Source organism: Wyeomyia smithii, chromosome 3 (assembly GCF_029784165.1).
Source record: "Wyeomyia smithii strain HCP4-BCI-WySm-NY-G18 chromosome 3, ASM2978416v1, whole genome shotgun sequence".
NCBI lineage: Eukaryota > Metazoa > Arthropoda > Insecta > Diptera > Culicidae > Wyeomyia > Wyeomyia smithii.
In genome coordinates this window covers 111,669,439-111,693,585 of record NC_073696.1, presented here as the reverse complement: position 1 = coordinate 111,693,585, position 24,147 = coordinate 111,669,439, and the positions used below count along the sequence as shown (strand labels likewise).

Below are 24,147 nucleotides of genomic sequence, written 5' to 3'. Positions count from 1 at the left end.
TCCAACTCTCCAGCAGTACTGCGACATTTGGGAGAAACAGTTGTTCCGGCGGTTAAAAATCTGGACTTAGAAAAGGGAGACGGCGCTGAAAGAGTACTCGGCATGCTGTGGCTACCTACCGAAGACGAATTGGCTTTCTCAACTCAAATGCAGCAAGATATTTCAGAAATTATTGGCGAGGGCCGTCGACCAACCAAGCGACAGGTATTACGATGCGTTATGTCATTATTCGACCCTCTTGGTTTGTTGGCTACATACATAATTCACGGCAAGATTTTAATGCAAACGATATGGCGTTGCGGAACAGGCTGGGACCAAGAAATTGGAGATGAGGCATTTGACTTATGGAGAAAGTGGACCGACAATTTATGCCATATCGATAATATTCGGCTTCCTCGATGCTTCATTGGCCGAACTCCTTCAGGATCGATACGCTCTATTCAACTTCACACATTCGTGGATGCAAGCGAAGAGGCCTACAGCGCTGCTGCATATTACCGAATAATATTTGCTGATGGAACTATATCTTGTGTCTTGATATCGGCGAAAGCGAAAGTTGCACCTCTTAAACCACTATCCATACCTCGTCTAGAATTAAGGGCAGCCGTTCTCGGTGCTCGGCTAGCAAGTTTCGTGGGTGATAATCACACTTACGCAATCGACAAAAGAATATTCTGGTCGGATTCTAGTACAGTACTAGCCTGGATCCGGTCAGACGCTCGCAGATATCGGCAATACGTCTCTTGTCGAATTGGTGAAATACTCACGCTTACCGAAACTCAGGAGTGGAAATGGGTACCGACGAAAATGAGCACTGCTGATGAAGCCACAAAGTGGGGTCATGGCCCCTGTTTGTCGCCGAAAAAAAAATGGTTTCGCGGACCAACATTTCTGCAGTACCCAGAACAGCAATGGCCAATCCAAAAAAGCAACGTTAAATTCGAGACGGTAGAAGAATTGCGATCATGTTTTGTGCACAAAGTAATTATACGCAAGCCAATAATAAAATTCGAACGATTCTCTCGGTGGGTGCGGCTTGTTCGATCGGTTGCATACGTGTGGAGATTTATAAATAACGCTTGTACCACGAAGCAGCACGGGAATCAAGGGTTGTTGAGCACCCAGGAACTTCAGCAGGCTGAAAACACACTGTGGAGCATTTGTCAAAATGAATCATTTCCTGATGAAATAGCACAGTTGAAAGCAGGCGATAGCGGGGTGGAGAAAGCATCCTCGATATACAAGCTTTCCCCTTACCTGGATGAGCACGGTATCCTGAGAGTGGACGGAAGAATAGGCGCAGCTGCAAATACCGAATTCGACACGAAATTTCCCATAATTTTATCGAAGACACACAGGTTGACGAACCTACTGTTAGACAATTATCATCGAGAAAACCACCATGCAAACTTTGAGACCACCGTCAATGAGGTACGACAAAAATTTTATATTCCCCACCTTCGGGCAGCTGTACGAAAAACGGCTCGATTATGCCAATGGTGTAAAATCTACAAATCACAACCAACAACTCCGAGGATGGCTCCCCTACCAGCTGCCAGGCTGGCCTCCTTCGAACGTCCTTTTTCTCACGTCGGGGTGGATTTTTTTGGTCCAGTGACGGTCAAAATCGGACGTAGTCACGCTAAGCGTTGGGTGGCACTGTTCACATGCCTGACGATCAGAGCAGTGCACCTCGAAATAGCGTATAGTTTAAGCACAGATAGTTGCATTTCATGTTTTCGTCGCTTCGTCGGTCCTCGTGGAGCTCCTCTCGAAGTCTATAGCGACAACGGTACCAACTTTGTAGGAGCGGAAAGGGTACTTATGCGGCAAATCAAAAGTGACATGGCGGAGGCGTTTACAAATGCTAATACAAAGTGGCTTTTCAACCCTCCTTCGGCCCCACACATGAGCGGAGTTTGGGAAAGGATGGTGCGATCCGTTAAGGCAGCGATCGAGAGTATAGATACGGGAAGAAAGTTAAATGATGAAGGGTTTTTGACATTGTTAATTGAAGCAGAGAGTATAGTAAATTCTAGGCCACTGACCTATCTACCCTTGGAAACAACTGAGCAGGAGGCCCTCACGCCGAATCATTTTTTACTTGGCAGCTCCAAGGGAGTGAAGCAGCCAGCAGTTAGGTTTGTAAATCAACAAGATGCATCTTTGAACAGCTGGAATCAGATTCGCCATCAGCTCGACATTTTCTGGCATCGATGGCTGGAAGAGTATCTCCCAACGATCTGTAGACGAACAAGATGGTTCGGCGATACCAAACCCATTGAAGTAGGGGATCTAGTTCTTGTTGCGGATAGTGCTAAAAGGAACAATTGGATACGAGGTCTTGTATTTGCGATACCGTTAAGTTCAGATGGCAAAGCGCGACAGGCCACAGTCCAGACGAGCACAGGATTTCTTAGAAGACCAGTGAGCAAGCTAGCACTTTTAGACGTCAAATCTCAAGGTAAAACTGCTTCGGTCACGCAGTGTTACGGGGGCGGGAATGTTGCCGCAGCTTCTGGCAACGCTGAGCCCGTCGCTATCGGAAATTAATCCCTCGATCGAGTATTCGATCCCTGCGCAGTCGACATCAAAAAACGGTCTTTGACAGACGGAAATAAAACTTCACTGTCATTAAAAAAAAAAAAGGAAGGTCAGATATGCTTAGAAGTGTGGCAGAAAACGTTTCTCTTATTAATACACATTAATACAGTATTTGGCAAGTTCGATCTAATTTTCAATTATATAAAATATTTGTAGATGTAAGTTGATCTTAATAATACTGTTATTACAAATTAAACCTAAACAAAATGTAAATCTTACAGTAAAACAGTACAGTAAAACTATTAAATAAATCTACGGATCTAAATTCCAACCTAAAAATACGAGCCTACACAAAATTGTAAGTTTTGATAAAAATGATCAAAAATACGCTAATAAATATAATTCTAGCTTTAGCTGATCGAGAACCTTGAGTTTCACTGCTGAAAGACTGTGTAGTCCTTGTTCGCGTGAACAAGTATACATATCGTTTTCTTATAGACGTGACCTTTTTGTGAATTCTTATCAACATTTACTTCAGTTACGGAAGGCTTAATTTCTAAGCAAATAACGTAGTTTTACGATATGACATATCCGTGCATGCTACATCTGTAACTTCAGCGTCATTAAATTTATATATCTCTGGATGATTATATATATATTCCTCGTAAAATAATTGGATTTTTTTAATAAAGAATATCAAATGCTCAAAGCATATCGATTTTCACTGTTTTATAGCTTCGCACTTATGTAACCAGCAGCACGATATCTAATGCAAGCGTACAATCCTGGCGCGCGTATTTGCGTGGATTATGCCATCATATCAGGAGTCTCACGGTCAGAGTTACGAATAGACGGTAAGGTCCGTCACTGAATTGGATCAACTCATCGTTACTCTCAGCAGTAGGGAACTCACAAAAGATGAGATCGATACGCGGTGGAACTGCGAAGCAGGAGCAAAACAAGAGACTACATAAATGCCCGAATAAGAAAAGTGGTTATTGATGGATAGGTATATAGGAAATTGAAAATGAAAACATTTCTGCTTCCTTTTGACGTGGATTGTTTTGGCTGGCAGGCGAGAGATATCTGCAGTCTTATAAATGTTGGTATTGCGGCTCGTGTGACTGTTGTCATTCTATTTTGGAGACGTGTTTTCCGGTTCGTTTACTGAAGTATTGTTATTTGCAAAACGGATAGTGCTTCAGTGTGATTGAAATATAAAAGTTCGGATCAATTCACTTTGGATTAGGATTTGCTGACGCAATAGATGTTATTTCTTGAACATAACAATGATATATATCTATGTTTCAAGAAATGTTTCTCCAATGTCCGAATAATAAATCAACAAGAGTGTATATACACTAAGGTCCCTGTTTACGTGGCTTAACGCTTCATTACTAACGAGAAAAATCATTTCCTCAAGACTAGAATTATTGTTCTGTTACTTTTATTCGTTTTTCGAGTTTCATCAATTTTTTAGGTATATTTCTGAAGAACAATTAAAAACATTAGGTATTTGTTCCGAAACTGTTCAAAATTTATACTGTTTGTTCCATAGATGATTTTCTACGCATATTTTTTGTCCTACTATTGATTTTTTTTCGAATTTGTCTCTCTGAACAGTGTGGATGTTACAGGGGGTTGAAAAAGTATACGTAAGATTCTGGTGACGTACCAGAAAATATAAATAACACGCGAGTGGGCAGGGATGACGTCACAACGCAAATGGTTGTATTTTCGCTTATGCGATTATTTTTTTAGGTTTTCTGTACATAGGTAGTCGTTCCAAGAATTTCCGAATATATCAGGGAAGTATATTTTTCTCGCACGACCTTTTTTGTTCATTCAAATCAGTTAATTTTTGCAATGAAAAAGCAGTATCGAGACCGCAAATTCATTCTAAAAATTAACCGATTTTATTTTGGCTTATTTATTTGTTTTATGAAGCTCTGCAAAAAAACTATCAATTTCACGAGAAAAGACAGAAAAGTAGAATGCTCGTTCTGAATCCGATTTTGTTCCATTACTTAGTATTTCCGTGTATTAGTCGATTTTTTTTTAAAGTTTCCCTCATAACAATAATTTGCCCTATGATTTCAAAATATTGCTTCTGGAAACGCATTAAGCCAACGAAAAGGCCTTTATTTTCGTAGTAAATGCGCCAAATTGTTTTTTTTCGAAGAGCAAAAGAAGCTAGTGTTTTTCCTAGCACAAAAGACAGTAATACCGCTTTTGTGAAAATTCTTTTGATGAAAATAAGGAAAATAAAAAAAAAAAACACAATGAAGGCATTTATGTATATATTTAAGAGGAATCGGGTAATAAAATCGAAAATAGCAATTGGAATTAAAGCTTTGAATACTTCTTAGTACTTCTCATATCTCCGAAGAAACAGAACCTTTCCTAAATGAAATTTTATAAAATTTAAATATATATTAGTGTTGATTTATCACCATTTGTGTTGCAACATAAAGGAAAAATGAATTCTGAATAATTATTTGTGAATAAATAAAGCATTACAAAATTACCGACCGATTATCGATCCAGTGCCGTATCCAGAATACGTCGCCAATATACTCGGCCTCCTTCAGTCGCCTCTAACACCTATTTTGAGGGAATCCTCATCGATAGCACATATCCAACGAGTGCGGGGTCTACCCCGGAGTCGACGGCCTCTATTCCTGCTAAATATAGTTATATAAATATAGTTGCTGATCGTTTCTCCGGCATTCTAGCTACATGCCCAGCCTACGTAGCCTGCCGTGTTTTACCCGCTTGACCCGCCGATGGTTATGCCTGGTACACTTCATGGTTCACGCGTTTGCGCCATACACCATTTTCCAGTTTGCCGCAAGGATTTCCCGCAAGACTCTACGCTCGAAAACACCAAGAGCCTATCAATTTCTTTCAGTGTCCATGCATCATGGCCATAGAGGGCCACCGGAAGAATCAGTGTTTTTTAGAATGCTAGTTTTGTGCGGGTTTGCAGGCTGCGAGACCTCTGCTGGTTACGCAATCCGTAGAAGGTCTTGTTCACGACCACGAATACCTTTTATCTCACGGCTAACCTCATTGTCGCACGTTACTTATGTACCTAGAGGAATAAACTCGTCAACTATTTCAAATGATTCCCCATCCATCACTACCACTGCACCAATATCCGACGGGCTACCACGCTCTCTGCCAGCCACCATGTACTTCGTTTTGGTAGAGTTTATGACAAGCCCAATTCTCGCAGCTTCCTTCCTGAGAGATCCAAAGCCTTTTGCATCGCTCTATGGTTAATACCAATGATGTCAATATTGTCCGCCAAACCTAGGAGCATGTGAGACTTCGTCATGATGGTGCTGCTTCTTTGCACGCCAGCCTTCCGCAAAGCGCCTTTCAATGCGATGTTGAACATTGAGTTTGACAGGCCGTCATCTTACTTCAAACCATCTATCGTCACGAAAGCGTCCGAATCTTACCGGCTACCCTGACGCTTGATGTGGAACCATCAAGGATGGTACGAATCAGTCTGATAAGTTTTGCTAGAAAACCATGCTCGCGCGTTATAAGCTATGTTTTTCCCTCAACTGAGTCGTACGCTGCCCTGAAGTCTACGATGAGTGTACAAGTTGAATTCTCGGAATTTATCGAGGGTTTGTCGCAGGGTAAATATTTGATCCGTGGTGGAGTGTCCCCCTAGAAAACTACAGTAACATTCGCCAACAAAGGTGTCTTGCAACGGCCTCAGTCGATGGAACAGATTGCGGGAGACAATTTTGTACACGGTATTGAGAAGAGTTGTGCTCCGATAGTTACTGCAGTACAGGTGTCGGTCTTTTTTGTTGATCCCTCCCGTCCTCCCCGCTGCCTTGCAATTCTTCAGCTCGGTAAACTGCTTTCTTAACCTCGTTTATGGTTGGTGGATCCACACCTTGTCCATTATTCTCTATGTCAATTCTGCTCCTTTCGACGCCTTTGTCTTCTCACCGTTCAACAGCACACTAAAATGTTGCCTCCAATGCCTGGCCTCTTTTGATTTATCGGTAATCAGGTTTCCCTCCTCACGTTGCACATGACAGCCACACGTTTTGGTTCCTGATTCCGCTATTCATTTTGTAGAACCTCCTCGCATTGTGCCTGGAGAAGCAGTCCTTCACCTCCGCAAGAACACGCTCCCAATGCTGACGTTCCTTTCGGCAATGAAGATTTTTTTCAATGGCTGTAGCCGCTTGATATCTCCCTACGCTCTAACGTGTCACAGCCGTGGTCAACAAGTGACCTCCCAGCGTAGTATGGCGGAAGCTTTCTCTACTAACTACGGGGCGGAAGAAGTTATCCTGCGCGACCTGCGTATTTGCATCTTCGATGACGATCTGGAAGCCATGTCCAGGGCACTCACTGTTAGTCTTCTCAAAGAGATCATAGAACTTCTCCTTGTCGTCATCGAGTTTATCATAAGTCGGTGCGTACACATTGATTGGGCTGTAACTGAAGCATTTGACCTTAATCCTCAACACGTATATGCGGTCCGAGAACGGCCTTTATTTAAGGACACGCATCATCTGTTTCCCAATTAGCACGAAACCGACACATCTTTCTGCTTTCACGCCACCACTGTAGTAGAAGTGTCCATAATAGGATCTACTGCCCGGAATTCACGTTCTCTCGTCTTTGGCCACCGCACCTCCTGGATAGCTGCGACCTACACATTTACCTTCCACAGCTCTCTAGCCAGGATACCTGCGCGTGGTGGTTCGACTAGAGTTCTTGCATTCGAAGTACCGAGTTCTGCATTGTTAGTAATAGTTCAAATTCGGTATGCTACCTTACTCTTAGATATTGCTTGCGAGGCACCACATTTTATGCTTCAGTCGCCCGATCCGGGTCAGACGCTGTCGTAAGCCACCCCTAACATGGGGAGACAGCCGTGTACGACCCCCCTTCTCAGTCAGCATACGACCAAAGTTTCCACCGTTGGTTGGTTATCCGATCTTCGCTAAGGTTATTCTTATCCCGGTCGGCACCTCGTGGAGGTTGGGATAGGAGTTGATGAACCGAGATGGATGACCACAAGTCTCAAGTGACACGTGTCCAGTCATTTACCAACCAAAGCATTGCAAACACATTTCCTATAATAAATTTAAACATCATTTCAGCTTTTTCTCACATTTGCAAATATAACAATAACAATACCTATACCAATACAAATACTAATATCAATACCAATACCAATACCAATACCAATACCAATACCAATACCAATACCAATACCAATACCAATACCAATACCAATGCCAATACCAATACCAATACCAATACTAATACCAATACCAATACCAATACCAATACCAATACCAATACCAATACCAATACCAATACCAATACCAATACCAATACCAATACCAATACCAATACCAATACCAATACCAATACCAATACCAATACCAATACCAATACCAATACCAATACCAATACCAATACCAATACCAATACCAATACCAATACCAATACCAATACCAATACCAATACCAATACCAATACCAATACCAATACCAATACCAATACCAATACCAATACCAATACCAATACCAATACCAATACCAATACCAATACCAATACCAATACCAATACCAATACCAATACCAATACCAATACCAATACCAACACCAATACCAATACCAATACCAATACCAATACCAATACCAACACCAATACCAATACCAATACCAATACCAATACCAATACCAATACCAATACCAATACCAATACCAATACCAATACCAATACCAATACCAATACCAATACCAATACCAATACCAATACCAATACCAATACCAATACCAATACCAATACCAATACCAATACCAATACCAATACCAATACCAATACCAATACCAATACCAATACCAATACCAATACCAATACCAATACCAATACCAGTACTAGTATCAGGGAAGCTGCGTAGCCGCAAGGTTACAGAGTTCGCTTTGTCAAGCGGATGGTAATGGGTTTGAATCTTAGTAGAATCAGGCCATTCGATATCAAAAAGGACTTTCAGCATGAGTTTATTCTCAGGCTCCCCCACCACTTATCCTTCCTTTACGCTGAAATCTATTATACATTTGCGTGAATTTCTCGTAACAAAAATAAAGTCCCTCTTGTCAATAGAACTGGCCAGACGCACGACGAAACTCCTCCAGGGAATCATAATTAGTGATATTTGGCAGTAGGAACGAGGCTCAGTATCGTAGAACAGTAAGCGTGTAAAAGGAAGGGTAAAATCACATTTCACACGAGCACTAATAAAGTAATAATAAGCATGCAACTTCTCGAAAGCGGCATTGCTAATAATAAAATTGACCCCAAAGAGTGTTAATTCTGAGCAGGGCCGGATTTATGGTTTTAGGGGCGTTGTGATCTGAACAGGAAATTTTCAATGTCAGTAAAAGATTTTTAGTGAATGGCAGCATTTGTGATAGCTTTATTTGACTTTCAGTTCATGCAATGTGTCACGACTTTTTTGTGTTTTAATTTTTTTTGCATTAAGTCGTGAGTCATAAGAAGTGAGCTTTTGTGGGTGCCCAATCGATCTAGCTGTTAATTTAGAAAAAGTTTAATACACACAAACTAGAACGTAGAAAGTATTACAAAACTTTACAATCCAAATTTTTGTTTCAGCATCCCGACTGATTCGGAGGCGAGTACCTTGCGCGGGGCATCTAATGACACCACGGCGGCTATGGTTAAATAAAATTCCAACCCAGTGTGACGTGGTTATTGAGTTTCCAGGTAAGATCGACGGAACCTATTAGCCTTATCCTTAGACGGTTAGCCAAAGATGTGAAAACAATTAGGTTGTTGTGGCTTGAGTATGCGCATTTATTTTCAAATTTCCTCATTTTCGTAGATTAGTTTTGCAATTTCGAATTTTTCTTAAAGTGACACATTAAATCTTTCTCCTTGTCTGCATACAGAAGACGCCCCGGACGATGCACTTCGATGGCTGCTTAATAAGATTAAGGCAACCCCACCAGAAGGCTTAGGTTTATCAGCGCTGGTGAGAGCACACGATAGTACAAAACGAACTGCTTTCTATATCACCGCTCCAATGAATGTGTAAGTTTTCTATTACTCGCATTCAGTACAACACCCGTACACATAATAAATCGTTGGTTCATAATGATCTCAAACTCATAAAAAAGAACTATTAAACAAACCTTTTTATTATATGAGTTAATCAAATCTATTATCATTAGAAGACCCTTGGGTAAGTTTTTAATAAAGTCAGTGCATACCTCCTTTTTCTTTCACATGTCTATACCTTTCGTCAAGTGCAGGTTGTTCAAAGCAGCAGAGGAAGCACGTCTGCCAAAAAGGCTTCGCATGGATCTCGGTGGGGCTTTGAAGGAATTTACCAAACGAGAGAGCCATTGCTTTGCCCAAGCAAAAGATAATGAGGGCTCGAACACGTTGTTCACGTCTCAGGAGCGACAGTGGCTGGTCTTACAGGTAGGATGCCGAGACGATGGTTCATGATGGTTGTTTGCAAATAATACTATAGCAAGTTAGCACCCGTCGTGAGTTCAATGGTTTTTAGCGTTGATATTTTATTATTTGCGGTATGAAAATTCTCAAAATCAGTTTTATTTTTATTTCTCTTGTTTTATGGTAAAATATGTAAAGAATAACCTTCCGAATTTCAAGTTACTTGGATTTAGAAAGCCAACTCGGGATATTTTGAAGGACTCATTTCAAGATTTAATTAGTTTTGCATGTAGAAACGTAACAGATAAATCAATTTTGATGGTTTTCAACATTCTTTAGCTAAACCCATTAAAACAATATTATTGGAACGTAATTGTAGATATACTTAACACTTGACAAATAAATAATCTTTTACAATTTCTGTACTAATACTGTAGTCACAGTTTTTGTAATTATTCTTAGCGCTACAAAAGCAAAGCGATATGCCTAAAAACTCATTTCAAATAGGTGAAAACTCAACTCACCACAAAATAACATTTATTCTATCATTCAAAATAGAGTCAATGTGGAAACAAGACGGGAAAACTTGATAGCAGGAAACAGAAACCGAAACGTACCTTCATGCTAACTGTTGATTTTTCGAGCAAGAAAGGAAGCAAACTGTGATAATGGGTTGATGTTTATCTGTGACTTTTTGTTCGTACTATTCATTTGCACAGGTGCTCCAAGGACTAAGGGCTGGAGTGTTGGATCTAAAAATTCTTCAGGGGCGAGCGCACGTTGAAGAGGGCCAAAGTATAGGTGAGTAAACGTAAATGATTGAAAATGAATGCGAAGTTTCCTAAAAATAGTGATATTTAAATTATAATCAAACCCACTAGTTGAACTATTTCAACTATCAACCATCAGATTTCGCACTAATCACTAATTCAACACGACAATTACCGCGAAACTTTTGTTATGTATAGCTTCTATCTCTCCCAGCAGTACGATAACTTCTCTCCTATGACACAATCGTAATCATTAGTTTTCATTTTCATCATGTCTCTCCAACAGTGGCTGCCTGGCAGGAACTGGGTCTGATAACACAAGTGTTTCCTTTACACGAAACAAGCGCCTTACAACAACTGCAGTCGAGTTGGGTACGAAAGTTTTTTGCACCGCAGCCCTTAGGTAATTACCTCGCAGTTGCAGTGCCATATTGTGCTTCGAATGCACTTGATAGCATAAATTAATTTGAGGGGCTTAAGACTATAGAATGAAATCACAAGTGCCAAACTAACAACGATGCTTCTCGCCCCGTCGGTGGAATCGCATATTACAATAATCCTTTTGTTAACCTGCATGTCCCTAACGTCTAAAACTAGGTCAAAATGAAAATCTGTTTAACCAACTGCGTTATCAACTTTACTCTAGGACAATACGAATTCATTTTTCATTTTCCCATAGGGAGGTATTACAGAACTGAAATATCCGCACTGCTCCTATTATTTTCACTTTTCTGATAAAGTTTGACGAAAAGTTCATATAAGTAATAAATAAATAATACTCAGTTAAAGAGATTTTCGTTTAAACCCCACATTTTAATACATGTTTGGGGGAAAAAGAACCAAACAGTAGCCTAATTCTAGACATTAGAAACGTAAAGGATAGAAAAAGTTCCCATTATTCTGGCATGAGCATTATCTCTTTGTTTGCGTTTTGCAACTCCTGTCTATTAGGGAAAACAATGAAGAATGATTTCATAGTATCTTTATTTGATTTATTAAAAAGTTGTATCCTTTTTGTAGATGATATCGCAGCATACTTCGGAGTTAAGGTGGCTTTATACTTTGCGTGGCTCGGACATTATACATGTGCGCTGTGTGTTCCGGCTGTTCTCGGTTCCGTACTGTATGCGGGTTTATGGGGACGAGGGCAGGTACGAGTAGCGCGCGGCAATAAAACATTGTGATAATGTTGTGACGCACTTTTCTTTCCTTTTATTTCTCTAGACAGCGCAAGATATCGGACACGTAATTTTTTCTTTGTTCAACGTGGCCTGGGCATCGTTATATCTGGAAGCCTGGAGGCGCTATTCCGTTGAGTTGGCCTTCCGTTGGGGAACACTTTCCACTCCACCGGAGTTGCTGGAACCACCAAGACCGTTATATAAGGTGAGCTATAACCAGGCCGTATTTGCATAAAGTTTAATTTACGCTAGTTATAAATGCCATTTGTAATCATATACTCTCTCTATGATTTTCATCGCTATCTAAAGGGTCCATTGGAAGAGAGTCCCGTCACGGGGCGGCTAGAGCCCCGTGAAACACCCGCTTGGCAGCGGCGAGCGTTTCGGTATCTAGTTAGTTTTCCAATAATTGGATTATGTTTAGTGCTAGTGTTTGTAGTGATGTTTCTGATGTTGCAACTTCAGGTATTTATCATGAACTTTTATTTCGGTAATAAATTAAGTCTCTGTTTCTACTTAATGCATCACTTTGTCATTACCATTGTTGGGCATACACCAAACGCTATCATCGCTTGTTTTTAATCTTAGCTGACTATAGATATTCCATTCTTTGTCAAAAAAATGATTCTAGTGATGTGCTAATGTGCAAGTACGTTGGAGTCTTTTATTGCTCTCGTTTTTTGTAACATTTACCTGTGAAAACCGTAGCGTTTTTTCGTCAAAAGTGCACTCACGTGTACTATCAGAACAATACTATTCAACCGTGTATAGTGCTTGAAAATTGATAGCCGTTATCGGTAGAAATCGGTGAAAAAGATCTACCTCTTGTGACCGAAAGTGCCGCCGTCTTCAATTTCATCGGTTGGCTCCCTACTAGGCCGTTCTACGGCTGAGGGTCAGGGGAAGGGGCTTGACAATGACGACTGTTGCTTGTAACGTGTGCTCGATGAAGATCGTCTCTGAAAACGACAGAATATACTGCTTCGGTGGATGTGATCAAATTCTGCACACACGCTGCTCTGATCTTAGTGATGCTGCTGCCAAAGCTGTACGTGAAAACAATGCATTGCAGTATATGTGTTTTGCCTGCAGGAAAAAACAAACCTCGCTGAATGACTTCCAGAAGCAATTTACCCAGTTGGCGAAAAAGTAGACGAACTGTTCGATTGCATCAATAAAATTAATCTGACGCTACCGAATTTGGTTAGAGCGGAGTTCGAAAAAAATAATGCAGCACTACTGCCTAGTGTTCTCTCGGCTCTTAGTGATAAAAGTAGAGGCTGTAGCATGCCATCTGTGGCCGTGTTTGAATCTTCTGCTGCTGCTGCTGTTGACAAACCTTCCTATGCGAATGTTGTTCGGGATTCGGATGATTTAAACTCGAAGGGGAAAAAGCGCAAAGCTGCTGATGATTTAAATACCAACCGACAAAAGCGTAAAGTATCGTCTGAGGATTCAGCGATGTTTACTCGTGATGCTGCAGAATCTGCCAATAACACTTCGGAAGGTGGTCTATTACGCTCAGGTAGTCGTAACAACGTGCAACTACCTTTGAACAACCCGATCAGCACCCCACTTCTGCAACCGCTACCCTTTGTCTCTTGTCAAAGCCCGTGCTCTCCGCAACGCAAATCTAGTACGATTATGAAAATGGAACAAACAGTTTCGATTAAGCCAAATACTGCACAACCTGCTGATGCTACTAAAAGCGACATATGTGAAAAACTTGACCCTGTTGAATTTGCCGTTAAAGAGCTGCGAATGAAAGAGTCTGGTGAAGTGGTTATTCGATGTGAGAATCAGCACCTAGCGTCAAAACTTTTCAAGGCTGCCACTGATCGGTTGTCAGAGAAATACACCGTCAGCACTCCGAAGCCGTTGAAACCGAGACTTAAAATTGTGGGTTTTTCTAAGAGCATGAACGAAGAAAAGCTAGTAGACTGCCTGAAGAAGCAAAACCAAGCGGCCAGTTCGCTGGATATACAAGTCATTCGGATCACCTGTAATGATAAACGAAAATCAAATCAAATGACTGCCATACTCGAAACCGACGCACGGGGATTTGACGTATTAATGAATCTCGAGCGAGTTATCCTGGCATGGGATCGGTGCAGAGTCACGGAGGCGACCGATGTTGGTCGCTGCTTCAACTGCTCGGAATACGGACATAAAGCAGCAGCTTGTGCCAAACCTCCTTGCTGCCCCAAGTGTTCTGGCGATCACAAAATCGACCAATGCCAGGAAGACGCAAAAAAATGTGTTAATTGCCATCAATTTAATACCAAACGACAGCCGCCCCTGACGAGCTGCTTGATGTCAACCATTCATCGTGGAGCAGCGATTGTCCCATCTACCAGAAACAACTGAAGAAAGCTCGACAGCGTATCGATTTCTCAATATAGCAATTAAATGCCAAAACATCTGATGATTTCTCGACAGCCGCTTCTAACCAGTGGAAAGATCTGGTTTGTCCAGGTAATACTTTTTTAAATATATGTCCTACCGAAGCTTCTGTGGATACTGCGCCCTCCCTCAATCGTATTCAACTACTCCCGATTAGATTGGACTCGGATTCAACCAGCCCAGTTGATGTCATCTGTACTCACCAATTATCTGAGCAAGCTTGGTCGAAATCAGACACCGATTCTTCCGCAGTAACATCGTGGACTTCATCATCGCTGGATCATTATCACCAACTAAACGAACTGGTTGGCCCAGGTAATGATACACTGACTATATGTCCTGCCGAAGCATCTGAAGATACTGCGCCCCGCCTTAGGCGTATTCAACCATTTCAGACGAACCTGGAGTTAAACTTCACCGTTCACTCTGCTGAAGCTGCTCTGGTCAATCGGATCCTGCCACCAGACGCGATCACTATTCATAAACCGAACGATCAATCTTTCAGAAAATTAGAAGTCTACTACCAGAACGTCCGTGGTCTGCGCACAAAAATAGATGATTTTCTTTTAGCAGTATCTGAATCATGTTACGATGTCATAGTCTTGACTGAAACATGGCTCGATGATAAGATATATTCTTCTCAATTATTCGGAAATTCTTATGTCGTATACCGAATGGATCGTAACCGCTTTAATAGCACAAAAACTCGCGGTGGTGGAGTTCTTATTGCTGTGCCAGTTTCACTAAACAGTTGCATGGATCGAACTCCCGTAGATAACTCTCTTGAGCATTTATGGGTAACGCTCAAATTAACTAATCTGAAAATCAGTGTTGGAGTATTATATCTACCCCCACACCGCAAAAATGATTTGGCAGGCGTAAACAAGCACATTGATTCAGTCAGAGCTATTTTTTCTAACCTAAAAGAACAAGATCATGCGCTTTTATTTGGCGACTATAATCAGCCTGGTCTAGTATGGAACCTCACCACTCGCAATTATCTCACTGTGGATGTTTTTGAGTCACACATCTCTGCTGCATGTTCGACACTACTCGATGGCTTGAAACAGAATGGTTGTCAGAATGGTTTGAAACAGATTAACCAAATTCTAAACACACAAAGAGGGTTGCTTGACTTAGTACTAATATCGGACTCACTTCTAGGACACTGTCAGTTATTTGAAGGCATAGAACCGCTAACTCCAGTAGACCCTGGCCACCCTGTCATTGTAGTTGAAGCTAATCTACCTGTTCCGACCGTTTTTGAACCTTACTCTAACGACACTGTACTGGATTATCGCAGTGCTAACTACGTAGCGTTGAACGAAATTTTTCTTCGAATGGACTGGACGTTCTTAGATACTGCAGACAACTTTGACGAGGCAGTTGACTTTTTCTCGCAGTTTGTTAACAATGCGTTGGTTGAACATGTTCCTGCTTGTAGACCTCTTTTTAAACCACCCTGGGGAAATGCTCATTTACGGCGTCTGAAGCGTATAAGATCTAGGGCACTGCGTAATTATAGTAAAACCCGTTGCCCGTTCCATAAGCAACAATTTTTGCGTGCCAGCAATAACTACCGCCTCTACAACCGATATCTGTATAAACGTTATTCCCTTAGAACACAAGATAATCTCCGTAAAAATCCTAAGCAGTTTTGGACTTTCGTCAACTCCAAACGGAAGGATAATGGGCTTCCCGTGGAGATGTTTCTAGATCATGACGTAGCATGCTCCCCTTCTGAAAAATGCGAACTTTTCGCGACCCATTTTCAAAGCGCATTCAACAACTACACTGCCTCCGCTCAGCAAGCTACAGATGCATGTAGAGATACCCCTACCAACGCATGTGAACTGAGGAATTCTATCGTAAACCACCAACAGGTAGAATTCGCTATCTCCAAGATGAAATTTTCTACGTCACCCAGCTCAGATGGAATACCATCCTGTGTCCTGAAACGATGCACGAGCTCATTACTCCAGCCATTGACGTTACTTTTCAACAAGTCTCTCCGTGAAGGCAAATTTCCCACCAGCTGGAAATTGTCAATCATGTTCCCTGTGCATAAAAAAGGACAAAAGCAAAATATTGCAAACTATCGCGGCATAACGTCATTATGTGCTCGCTCCAAAGTATTTGAGATCGTTATGAATGAAGTACTGTTCTCAAGCTGTAAAAACTATATATCAGCTGAACAACACGGGTTTTACCCCAAACGATCCGTTTCCACAAATCTGGTTCAGTTTACTTCATACTGCCTACGAAATATTGATGCCGGTTCTCAGGTTGACGCAATATATACAGATCTAAAAGCTGCTTTCGATAGAGTTGATCATGGCATATTGCTTCTAAAATTAAGTAAACTTGGTATCTCCGATGATCTTATTAGTTGGTTCAGGTCCTATCTCACGGACAGACGGCTTTGTGTCAAGATCGGATCCGTATCATCTAAAAGCTTCTCCAACATGTCAGGCGTACCACAAGGAAGCAACCTCGGTCCACTTCTGTTCTCAATATTTATCAATGTACTGTCGATTTTACTGCCACCGGGATGTCGGCTGTTTTATGTGGATGATGTAAAATTAGACAAAACTGTGAAACGCATCGATGATTGTCATGTGCTCCAACAATGGGTCAACATTTTCGAAGAATGGTTCTCGAGAAATCTTCTAACGATTAGCATCAATAAATGCAATGCAATAACGTTCCATCGAAATCTGAACCCAATCATTTACAACTACAGTATTTCCAACCAACCTCTTGTACGAGTTGACCACATTCGAGATTTGGGAGTAATACTCGATTCTGGACTCTCATTTCACCTTCACTACGACAAAATAATTACTAAAGCCAACAGACAGCTCGGATTTATGTTTAAAATATGTAACGAATTTTGCGATCCTCACTGTATGCGGTCGCTGTACTGTGCTTTAGTGCGCTCGATTTTAGAGTCCAATGCAGTTGTGTGGTGCCCATATCAGCACACTTGGAAAAACAGATTTGAATCAGTGCAGAAGAAATTCGTAAAATACGCTCTTCGACGTTTGCCATGGCGAGATACAGTGAACTTGCCACCATATGAACACCGGTGTAACCTGTTGGGTCTAAACACACTAGAACAAAGGAGATTCGTTGCTCAGCCTGTTTTTGTCGGAAAAATACCGAAAGGCGACGCTGATTCTGAGCAAATTCTGACACAACTTAATTTTTACGCACCTGAAAGGACTTTACGGCAGCGGGATTTTCTCTCTCTCGATGCCCGGCGTACGGAATACGGTCGCCATGAGCCGATCCGGTTCATGGCTACCAGCTTTAATGAGGTCTACCACCTCTACGATTTCAACTTCTCTAATGCGGCATTTCAACGTAAACTTCTGAATAGAGGGCGAGAACTTCAATGACGAGAATTTTACGAAATTAACTATAATATTAGTGATAGATTTATACTGACTGACCAATCAACATGTAACTTGTTCGTTTTTTTTTGTATTCGTTCTTGATTATACTTTGTAAATGATTTTGTAGAGTAAGAAAAGATATGTGGTTTTTATGCCTTTTTGAGTAACATACTGTGACTCAAAAGGGCTTTTCCTCATCACGAAAAGTTCATTGAGGCATATTTAGCCAGATGAAAACATCAAATAAATAAATAAATAAATAAATATTAACTATCATCAATTACATTTTATACAACAAACAACAGAGTTGTGGTTATCGAAGTTGAAAATAAACACGAATATTTGCATCAAGTTAGGTTATTACAAAGAAAAAAATTGGGTTTCTAATAAGAGTTGTACTTGGCAGAAACCAAAGTGATGTATTCGTTTTTGCATAGTTTGATTTATCACTCTGGTGATTCTTCTGTCAGTTGAATTTTTAAAGTTTTTACAAGACTAGAAAAAGCGAAAAAGTCAGGAGCTACTTTCAGCGGAAAAATTGAAAATTATTAAATTGCTAATTGTATTCCTTGATTCGTTTACAACAAACACGTTTTTGGCAAGATAATATTTGATAAGTTGTGGTTTTCGAGGTCTGTCCAATAAACAAAGTGTCATATACCAATAGAGGATGGATTTGCAGTTTGGAAAGCCACCAATTTTTTTTTTATTTCTAGCGTATTTTGCGATCTTTTTTATATTGTACAGGCTTTCACCCAGAACTGATTGGGTCTGAAAATGATTCTTACAAAAGTAATGAAAATAGAAAGGTTAACTTCATGCGAATTCTATACTGTAGATCCAAGCCAAAAGATGTGACGAGAAACAGGTTGCCTCATATGTGATAGGATTAACTGAGGATAAAAAATTCTGTTATGGGTAAAGAGTTGGAATTTCGAGGACAAAAACGATAAATTATACTTGTTAGTTAGGCAAAGCAAACCTTCGGTGCTACTTTCCGATTCTGAACTCGACCTTCTGTTTAATTATACACAAACATCGCAGCCAACTGTTTAATGTAAAAGTCTCTCCCAAGCCGAGACTCGAACCTACGACGAACGACGAACCTGACTTGTTAGACCAGCATCTTATCTCGAGACCAACTGGAAGGTTACTTGTTAGTTGATAAACCTTTTTTTCAAAGTCGAACCGTAAAATGTTAAATAACTTATCAAGAACACGTGTACACATTAATCAGTTTTGTTCAAAGGATGACGTTCACGAGGTAGCTATGGCAGCTAGGGAGAACACCTCAAAATTTCAGCTTTATCGATAAAACAGTTTTCGAGTTTCTGTGTGCATTCGTAGAGCGAGTTTTCAAGCCGTGCAAAGCCGTGCGTTTTCAAGATATAGCACACTGTGAATTCTTATAACTTTGGCAACTTTATAAGTTAGTTTTTCATAGGCTGCAATAATTAAAAAATTGAACGATAGCTCAAACAGAAAATCCATCGGGATTCGCGAAATAGAAAAATAACTTTTGATTACACAATCAGACCAGAACAAAATATTGTACTCCTATGGCAGGACCATCGCTCTTTGCGATACGATAAAGTACATCAACATTGCGGTTCTGTGCTTGACAGCACTTTATAGTGCAACGCAAACCTCTTCACCTGAATGTACTTATGTTAGAGATGCTTTTGTTCGTAAAAGAAGGACTATGTTTTCAATATCGTTCAGAAACGAACGTTTCGCTTCGCGTATCAAAAAGTCGGATATTTTAACGGGAAGAATAGAAAAAACTAATCTGTGGATTAAAGCTGAGTTTAAAATAGCTTTGGATGGTGAATTTGTCATCATGGTTGCGATTTTTGGAAATTTTATTTTTCATTTCGAATTTTATTATGTAAACGTTCAAAACGAAAATTCAATGCGTTTATTGATAAAAAAGCTTTAGGTGAGGAGAAACGCAGTTAACATAATACCCGATAGATGAGTCACATCAATTATATGACGTATAATTTATGACGGGTATTTAACCTGTACTAGATGTTCAGTGCAGTTTTGGGTTCAATTCATTATAGGATCAGTTCTTCCAGTTTCATCTTCTTTCGTGCTCCGGATGAAAATGCGATTATAACATGACAATCCTTTATTGCCAAGTGTCATGCAATATGATGCTTGGCTTCCAAGCTTCCAACATACGCGTAATAACTATGTCGTGCAGGGAACGTCACGATATCAGGTATATTGGAAAAAATCGGGTCAAGTAGATTATTCGTTTAGGTACAAATTTGTTGCACCAGCTTCGTTAAAGTTACTTATTATTGAAGTTGATCATTTACAGGCCAAGTATAGAAACTTTACAACAACAACAGGAACAACAATATTACCATTTTAAAAATTCTCAGGATTCAGGATTCGTGAAATTGAGTTGAATTTAAATAATGAAAAAAATATTAAAATAATGAAAAAACATTTGAAATTTCAGTCAATTGTTTTAAAATAGGTGTATTTCAAGCAAGGTTGCATATTCAATTTTAGAGTGCTTTTTCGCTGCGTGCCGATAGCTCGCTCCACAAGTACAATTTAGAAAAACGATGTATGACAAACTTGTAGTCCCTAAGTAGTACTACAAGTTTGTCGAATAGTTCAATGCTCTAACTCTTATGCCTGAGGCGTGAGAGCCCATATTCAGTGCAATATTCATTTAACGTTCGCGGTGAACATTATGAAATTCACCGCGAATATTGGCTGAATATCCCACTGAATATGGGCTCACACACTTTAGGCATAAGAGTTCGAGTATTACTTTTTTCGACAAACCTGCAGCATTACTTAAGGACTGTAAGTTTGTTGTACATCATTTTTCGAAATTATACTTGTGGAGCGAGCTATCGACACGCGGCCAATTGAATTGAATTGACACCTCAAAACGAGGTTGCATATTCAATTTCGGGGTGTCAATTCCATTCAATTTGCCACGTGCCGATATCTCGTTCCACAAGTACAATTTTCTAACTTGATGTACGACAAACTTGCAGTCCTAAAGTAATGTTACAAGTTTGTTGAAGGAAGCAATGCTCTGACTCTTGTGCCTAAAGTGTGAGAGCCCATGTTCAGCGGGATGTTCAGCCAATATTCGCGGTGAATGTTATAATATTCACCGCGAATATTGACTGAATATTGCACTGAATATGGGCTTTCACGCTTCAGGCATAAGAGTTAGAGCATTACACTATTCGACAAACTTGTAGTACTACTTAGGGAACATTCATAAATGACGTAGCATTCGAGGGGGGGAGGAGGGGGTTTGCAGTTTTGTGACGAAAGGTGACGAGGGGAAGGGTGGGGGGTCAAGCTAAGCTACGTAGCAAATAAGAAACTAAGAAAAAAAATGGATTTTGTTTCTAATTGTCCTTTCTTATCACTGTTTTGTATGTTTTGGCTTATTTTTAGAACTTCCTTGTCCTTTGTTGTTCATTTATGACACAAGGTATGTTTTTGATAGAAGAATTTGCGCAAAAAAATATATTGTGGGGGGGGGGGGGGGGTTGTAATAAAGCTACGTAATAATCTAGAGGGGGTCAAAGCTACGTCATTTATGGATGTTCCCTTAGGGACTACAAGTTTGTCATACATCGTATTTCTCAATTGTACTTATGAAGCGAGCTGTCGGCACGCGGCGAAAAAGTACCCTAAAATTGAATATTCAACCTTGCCTTGAAATTGAATATGCAACCTTGATTCCACGAAAAATTGTATCGAAGTTGAAATTAGCATTTAAATAAAACGCGTGCGCTTTTCGCTTGAAAGCGCGTTGCGGTGTCAACCTTGATTGCCCATATTTTTAAAAAAAAAAACAACGTCGACTCGAAACTTCCAGAAATTTTTTGAGATTACGTCAATGTGCTTATGATTGTTTTTTGCCTTTCTCATAGGTATAAGGTATGAAAGTGCTCCAAAGGGCCGATTGTCGTATATCACTCGACTCAGTTCGACGAGCTGAGTATTTTCTGTATGTGTGTGTGTGTGTGTGTGTGTGTGTGTATGTGTGTGTGTATGTTGTGTGTAACGCTCTCCCAATCTCACTCGATTTTCTCAGAGATGGCTGGACCGATTTCAATTAAATTAATTGCAAATGAAAGGTCTATTTGCCCCATAAAACCCTATTGAATTTTATTGTAATCTGATTTCTAGTTTAGAGGTTTTGTATCAAAATGTAAAAGTCACGAAACATCATTATCTCAGAAACTACGCAACCCATTTAAACAAAATTAATTTCAAATGAACGGGCTACCTAAGAAACCCTTTACTTTTGAATTTCATTAAGGTTGAACATGTGGTTCAAAAGTTATGGAAAGAAACGTGCTCTCGAGACTATTTAATCTCACTCATGTTTCTCAGAGATGGCTGGACCGATTTTCATGAAATCGGTGTCAAATGGAAGGCCTAGTTGGCCCATAAGACCCTATTGATTTTTTTTACAATCGGACTATTACTTTGCCTGTTATGTTTAAAAATGTGAAATCCAGCTATAAAAAGTAAAATATTCACAAAACTACTTAAACTCACTCACTTTTCTCAGAGATGGCTTAACCGATTTTCACTAAATTAGTGTCAAATGAGAGGTCCAGCTGCCTCATAACACCCTATTGAATTTTACTGTAATCGGACTGTAACTTCGTCTGTAATGTATCGAAATGTGAAAATCACGAAACTTCATTATCTCAGAAACTACACAATCGATTTGAACAATATTGATATCAGATGAACGGGCTAGTTAAGGGTTAACTTATGAACTATGATTGAACAAGTGGTTTCATAATCCGGCTACTCTATACGTTCCCATTTCATTCGATTATAATCGAACTTAAGCAACCGTTGTATATTGAATTGTTAAAACAACGAGTCTATTATCTAACATAACATAACTAGCGTCATACAAACGAGTTATCTCTTAAACTTACAAACAACTAACTTCATAACAACTTGATATGAGGTTCAAAAGTTATGGAACGAAAAGAAATTCAAAAACTATTTAAAACTATACCTGCTTTGATCAATATACGTGGACTCAACATAATTTATATGCGGTTTCGTACTATTTGAACGTTCCCGGTATCGTTCGTGATGAAGTTGTTCGAAATTCTCGAGTTATTTCTTTTATTTCGCTATTTCTTAAGCACTAACATTACGTCAAATTTCATATTTTATACTTCAATTACAACATCAATATTTTAGAACCCAAAGAGTGAATATACTTTTATTGGATTAAAGCATCCATGTAAATCTATTTTTACAAATAAGAAATTTGAATGAGAAAGGCTGGGTCTGACCGCTAGGTGGATTAATTCAGGTTTTTTTACAAAATGTTCACTGCCCCAGAATACTTGCCATACTTCTTTACCCTGAAAAGATAATCATATTTTGTTTTGCGTAAAAGGATAATCATGCGTCAAATTGACTACCGGCTTTTGAGTAACTAGAAATGCATGTTTCACTTATTAAGTGGTCATTACGGTTTTACCATACCTATAAATAACAAATGCCAGAATTTAAATTTTATTATTTTTTAATGAATCAGAAAAACGAGAAAAAACAGATGCACTGTGAAAAAAATTAGCCATATTGCAGAAAGCGAGGAGTCAATTTGACGCAGACTATCTTTCCAGAGTTAGGATAATTATTAAACAATTGACTGAAATTTCAAATGTCAATAACAACAAGAAAATTTACTTAGATTTAATAATATTTGGAAAATCAGGTTCTTGGGTGAAAAAAAGTTGCGGCAGCAACTTTGAAGGTCCATATCTTTTGATCAAAAAATAACACCACCGCGAAATTTTAAGGGCAGTTTCAAAGTTTCGTCAAAAATGCTTGTGATTTTTTTCAGATTTTTCAGTGCCCCAGAACATAGATTTTCAACTTATTGTTTTAAATAGTTACTATTGAAAAAAAAATTTCAAAAAATATTTTCGTAAAATACAACTTAGGATACATCTGCTGTGAAAATTTCATCAAATTCGATGCAATATTTTTAAAACTATGTCTATTTGAAAACAATTTTGACCTAAATTTCGAATGACAATAACAACTTGTAAACGTACACAAATTTAATAAAAATTGGAAAATCAACTTCCCGAGTGAAACTCTTAAAGTTTTTAATACTTATATGAAAAAATTGGACATCGCGATTTTTAGTGATCCGTTTCACGAATTCGGACCCTATATTCTTAAAAGAAACACCGCAAAAGCACTGCAGTGAGCTCTGAAACCCAATAAAAGCACTACAGTGAGCTCTGTGGTGTAGTTATTATGTGGACAAATTCTTAGAATTTTTACATTAGACCTGAAACAAAATGGCGTCGAAAACACATCGAAAATTTCTGATTT

At 39.6% G+C, this 24,147-nt stretch overlaps 1 protein-coding gene and 1 long non-coding RNA gene across 7 annotated transcripts in view; both read left to right on the top strand.

Moving 5' to 3' along the window:
- LOC129732798 (anoctamin-8) overlaps positions 1-24,147 on the top strand; it is a 77,843-nt gene that overhangs the window by 16,842 nt on the left and 36,854 nt on the right. For 5 of the 6 annotated variants that reach the window (XM_055694058.1, XM_055694057.1, XM_055694060.1 and 2 more), the window contains exons 2-9: positions 9,211-9,321; positions 9,507-9,648; positions 9,870-10,041; positions 10,737-10,818; positions 11,074-11,190; positions 11,808-11,938; positions 12,012-12,173; positions 12,278-12,433. In XM_055694058.1, the coding sequence (XP_055550033.1) occupies positions 9,211-9,321; positions 9,507-9,648; positions 9,870-10,041; positions 10,737-10,818; positions 11,074-11,190; positions 11,808-11,938; positions 12,012-12,173; positions 12,278-12,433 (1,073 nt within the window). The remainder of the gene's footprint in view (positions 1-9,210; positions 9,322-9,506; positions 9,649-9,869; positions 10,042-10,736; positions 10,819-11,073; positions 11,191-11,807; positions 11,939-12,011; positions 12,174-12,277; positions 12,434-24,147) is intronic. The other variant, XM_055694061.1, reaches the window with a different exon arrangement.
- On the top strand, positions 2,652-3,161 carry LOC129732800 (uncharacterized). The gene is made up of 3 exons (XR_008729353.1): positions 2,652-2,762; positions 2,826-2,902; positions 2,953-3,161. It is a non-coding gene; the product is annotated as an uncharacterized LOC129732800 (long non-coding RNA).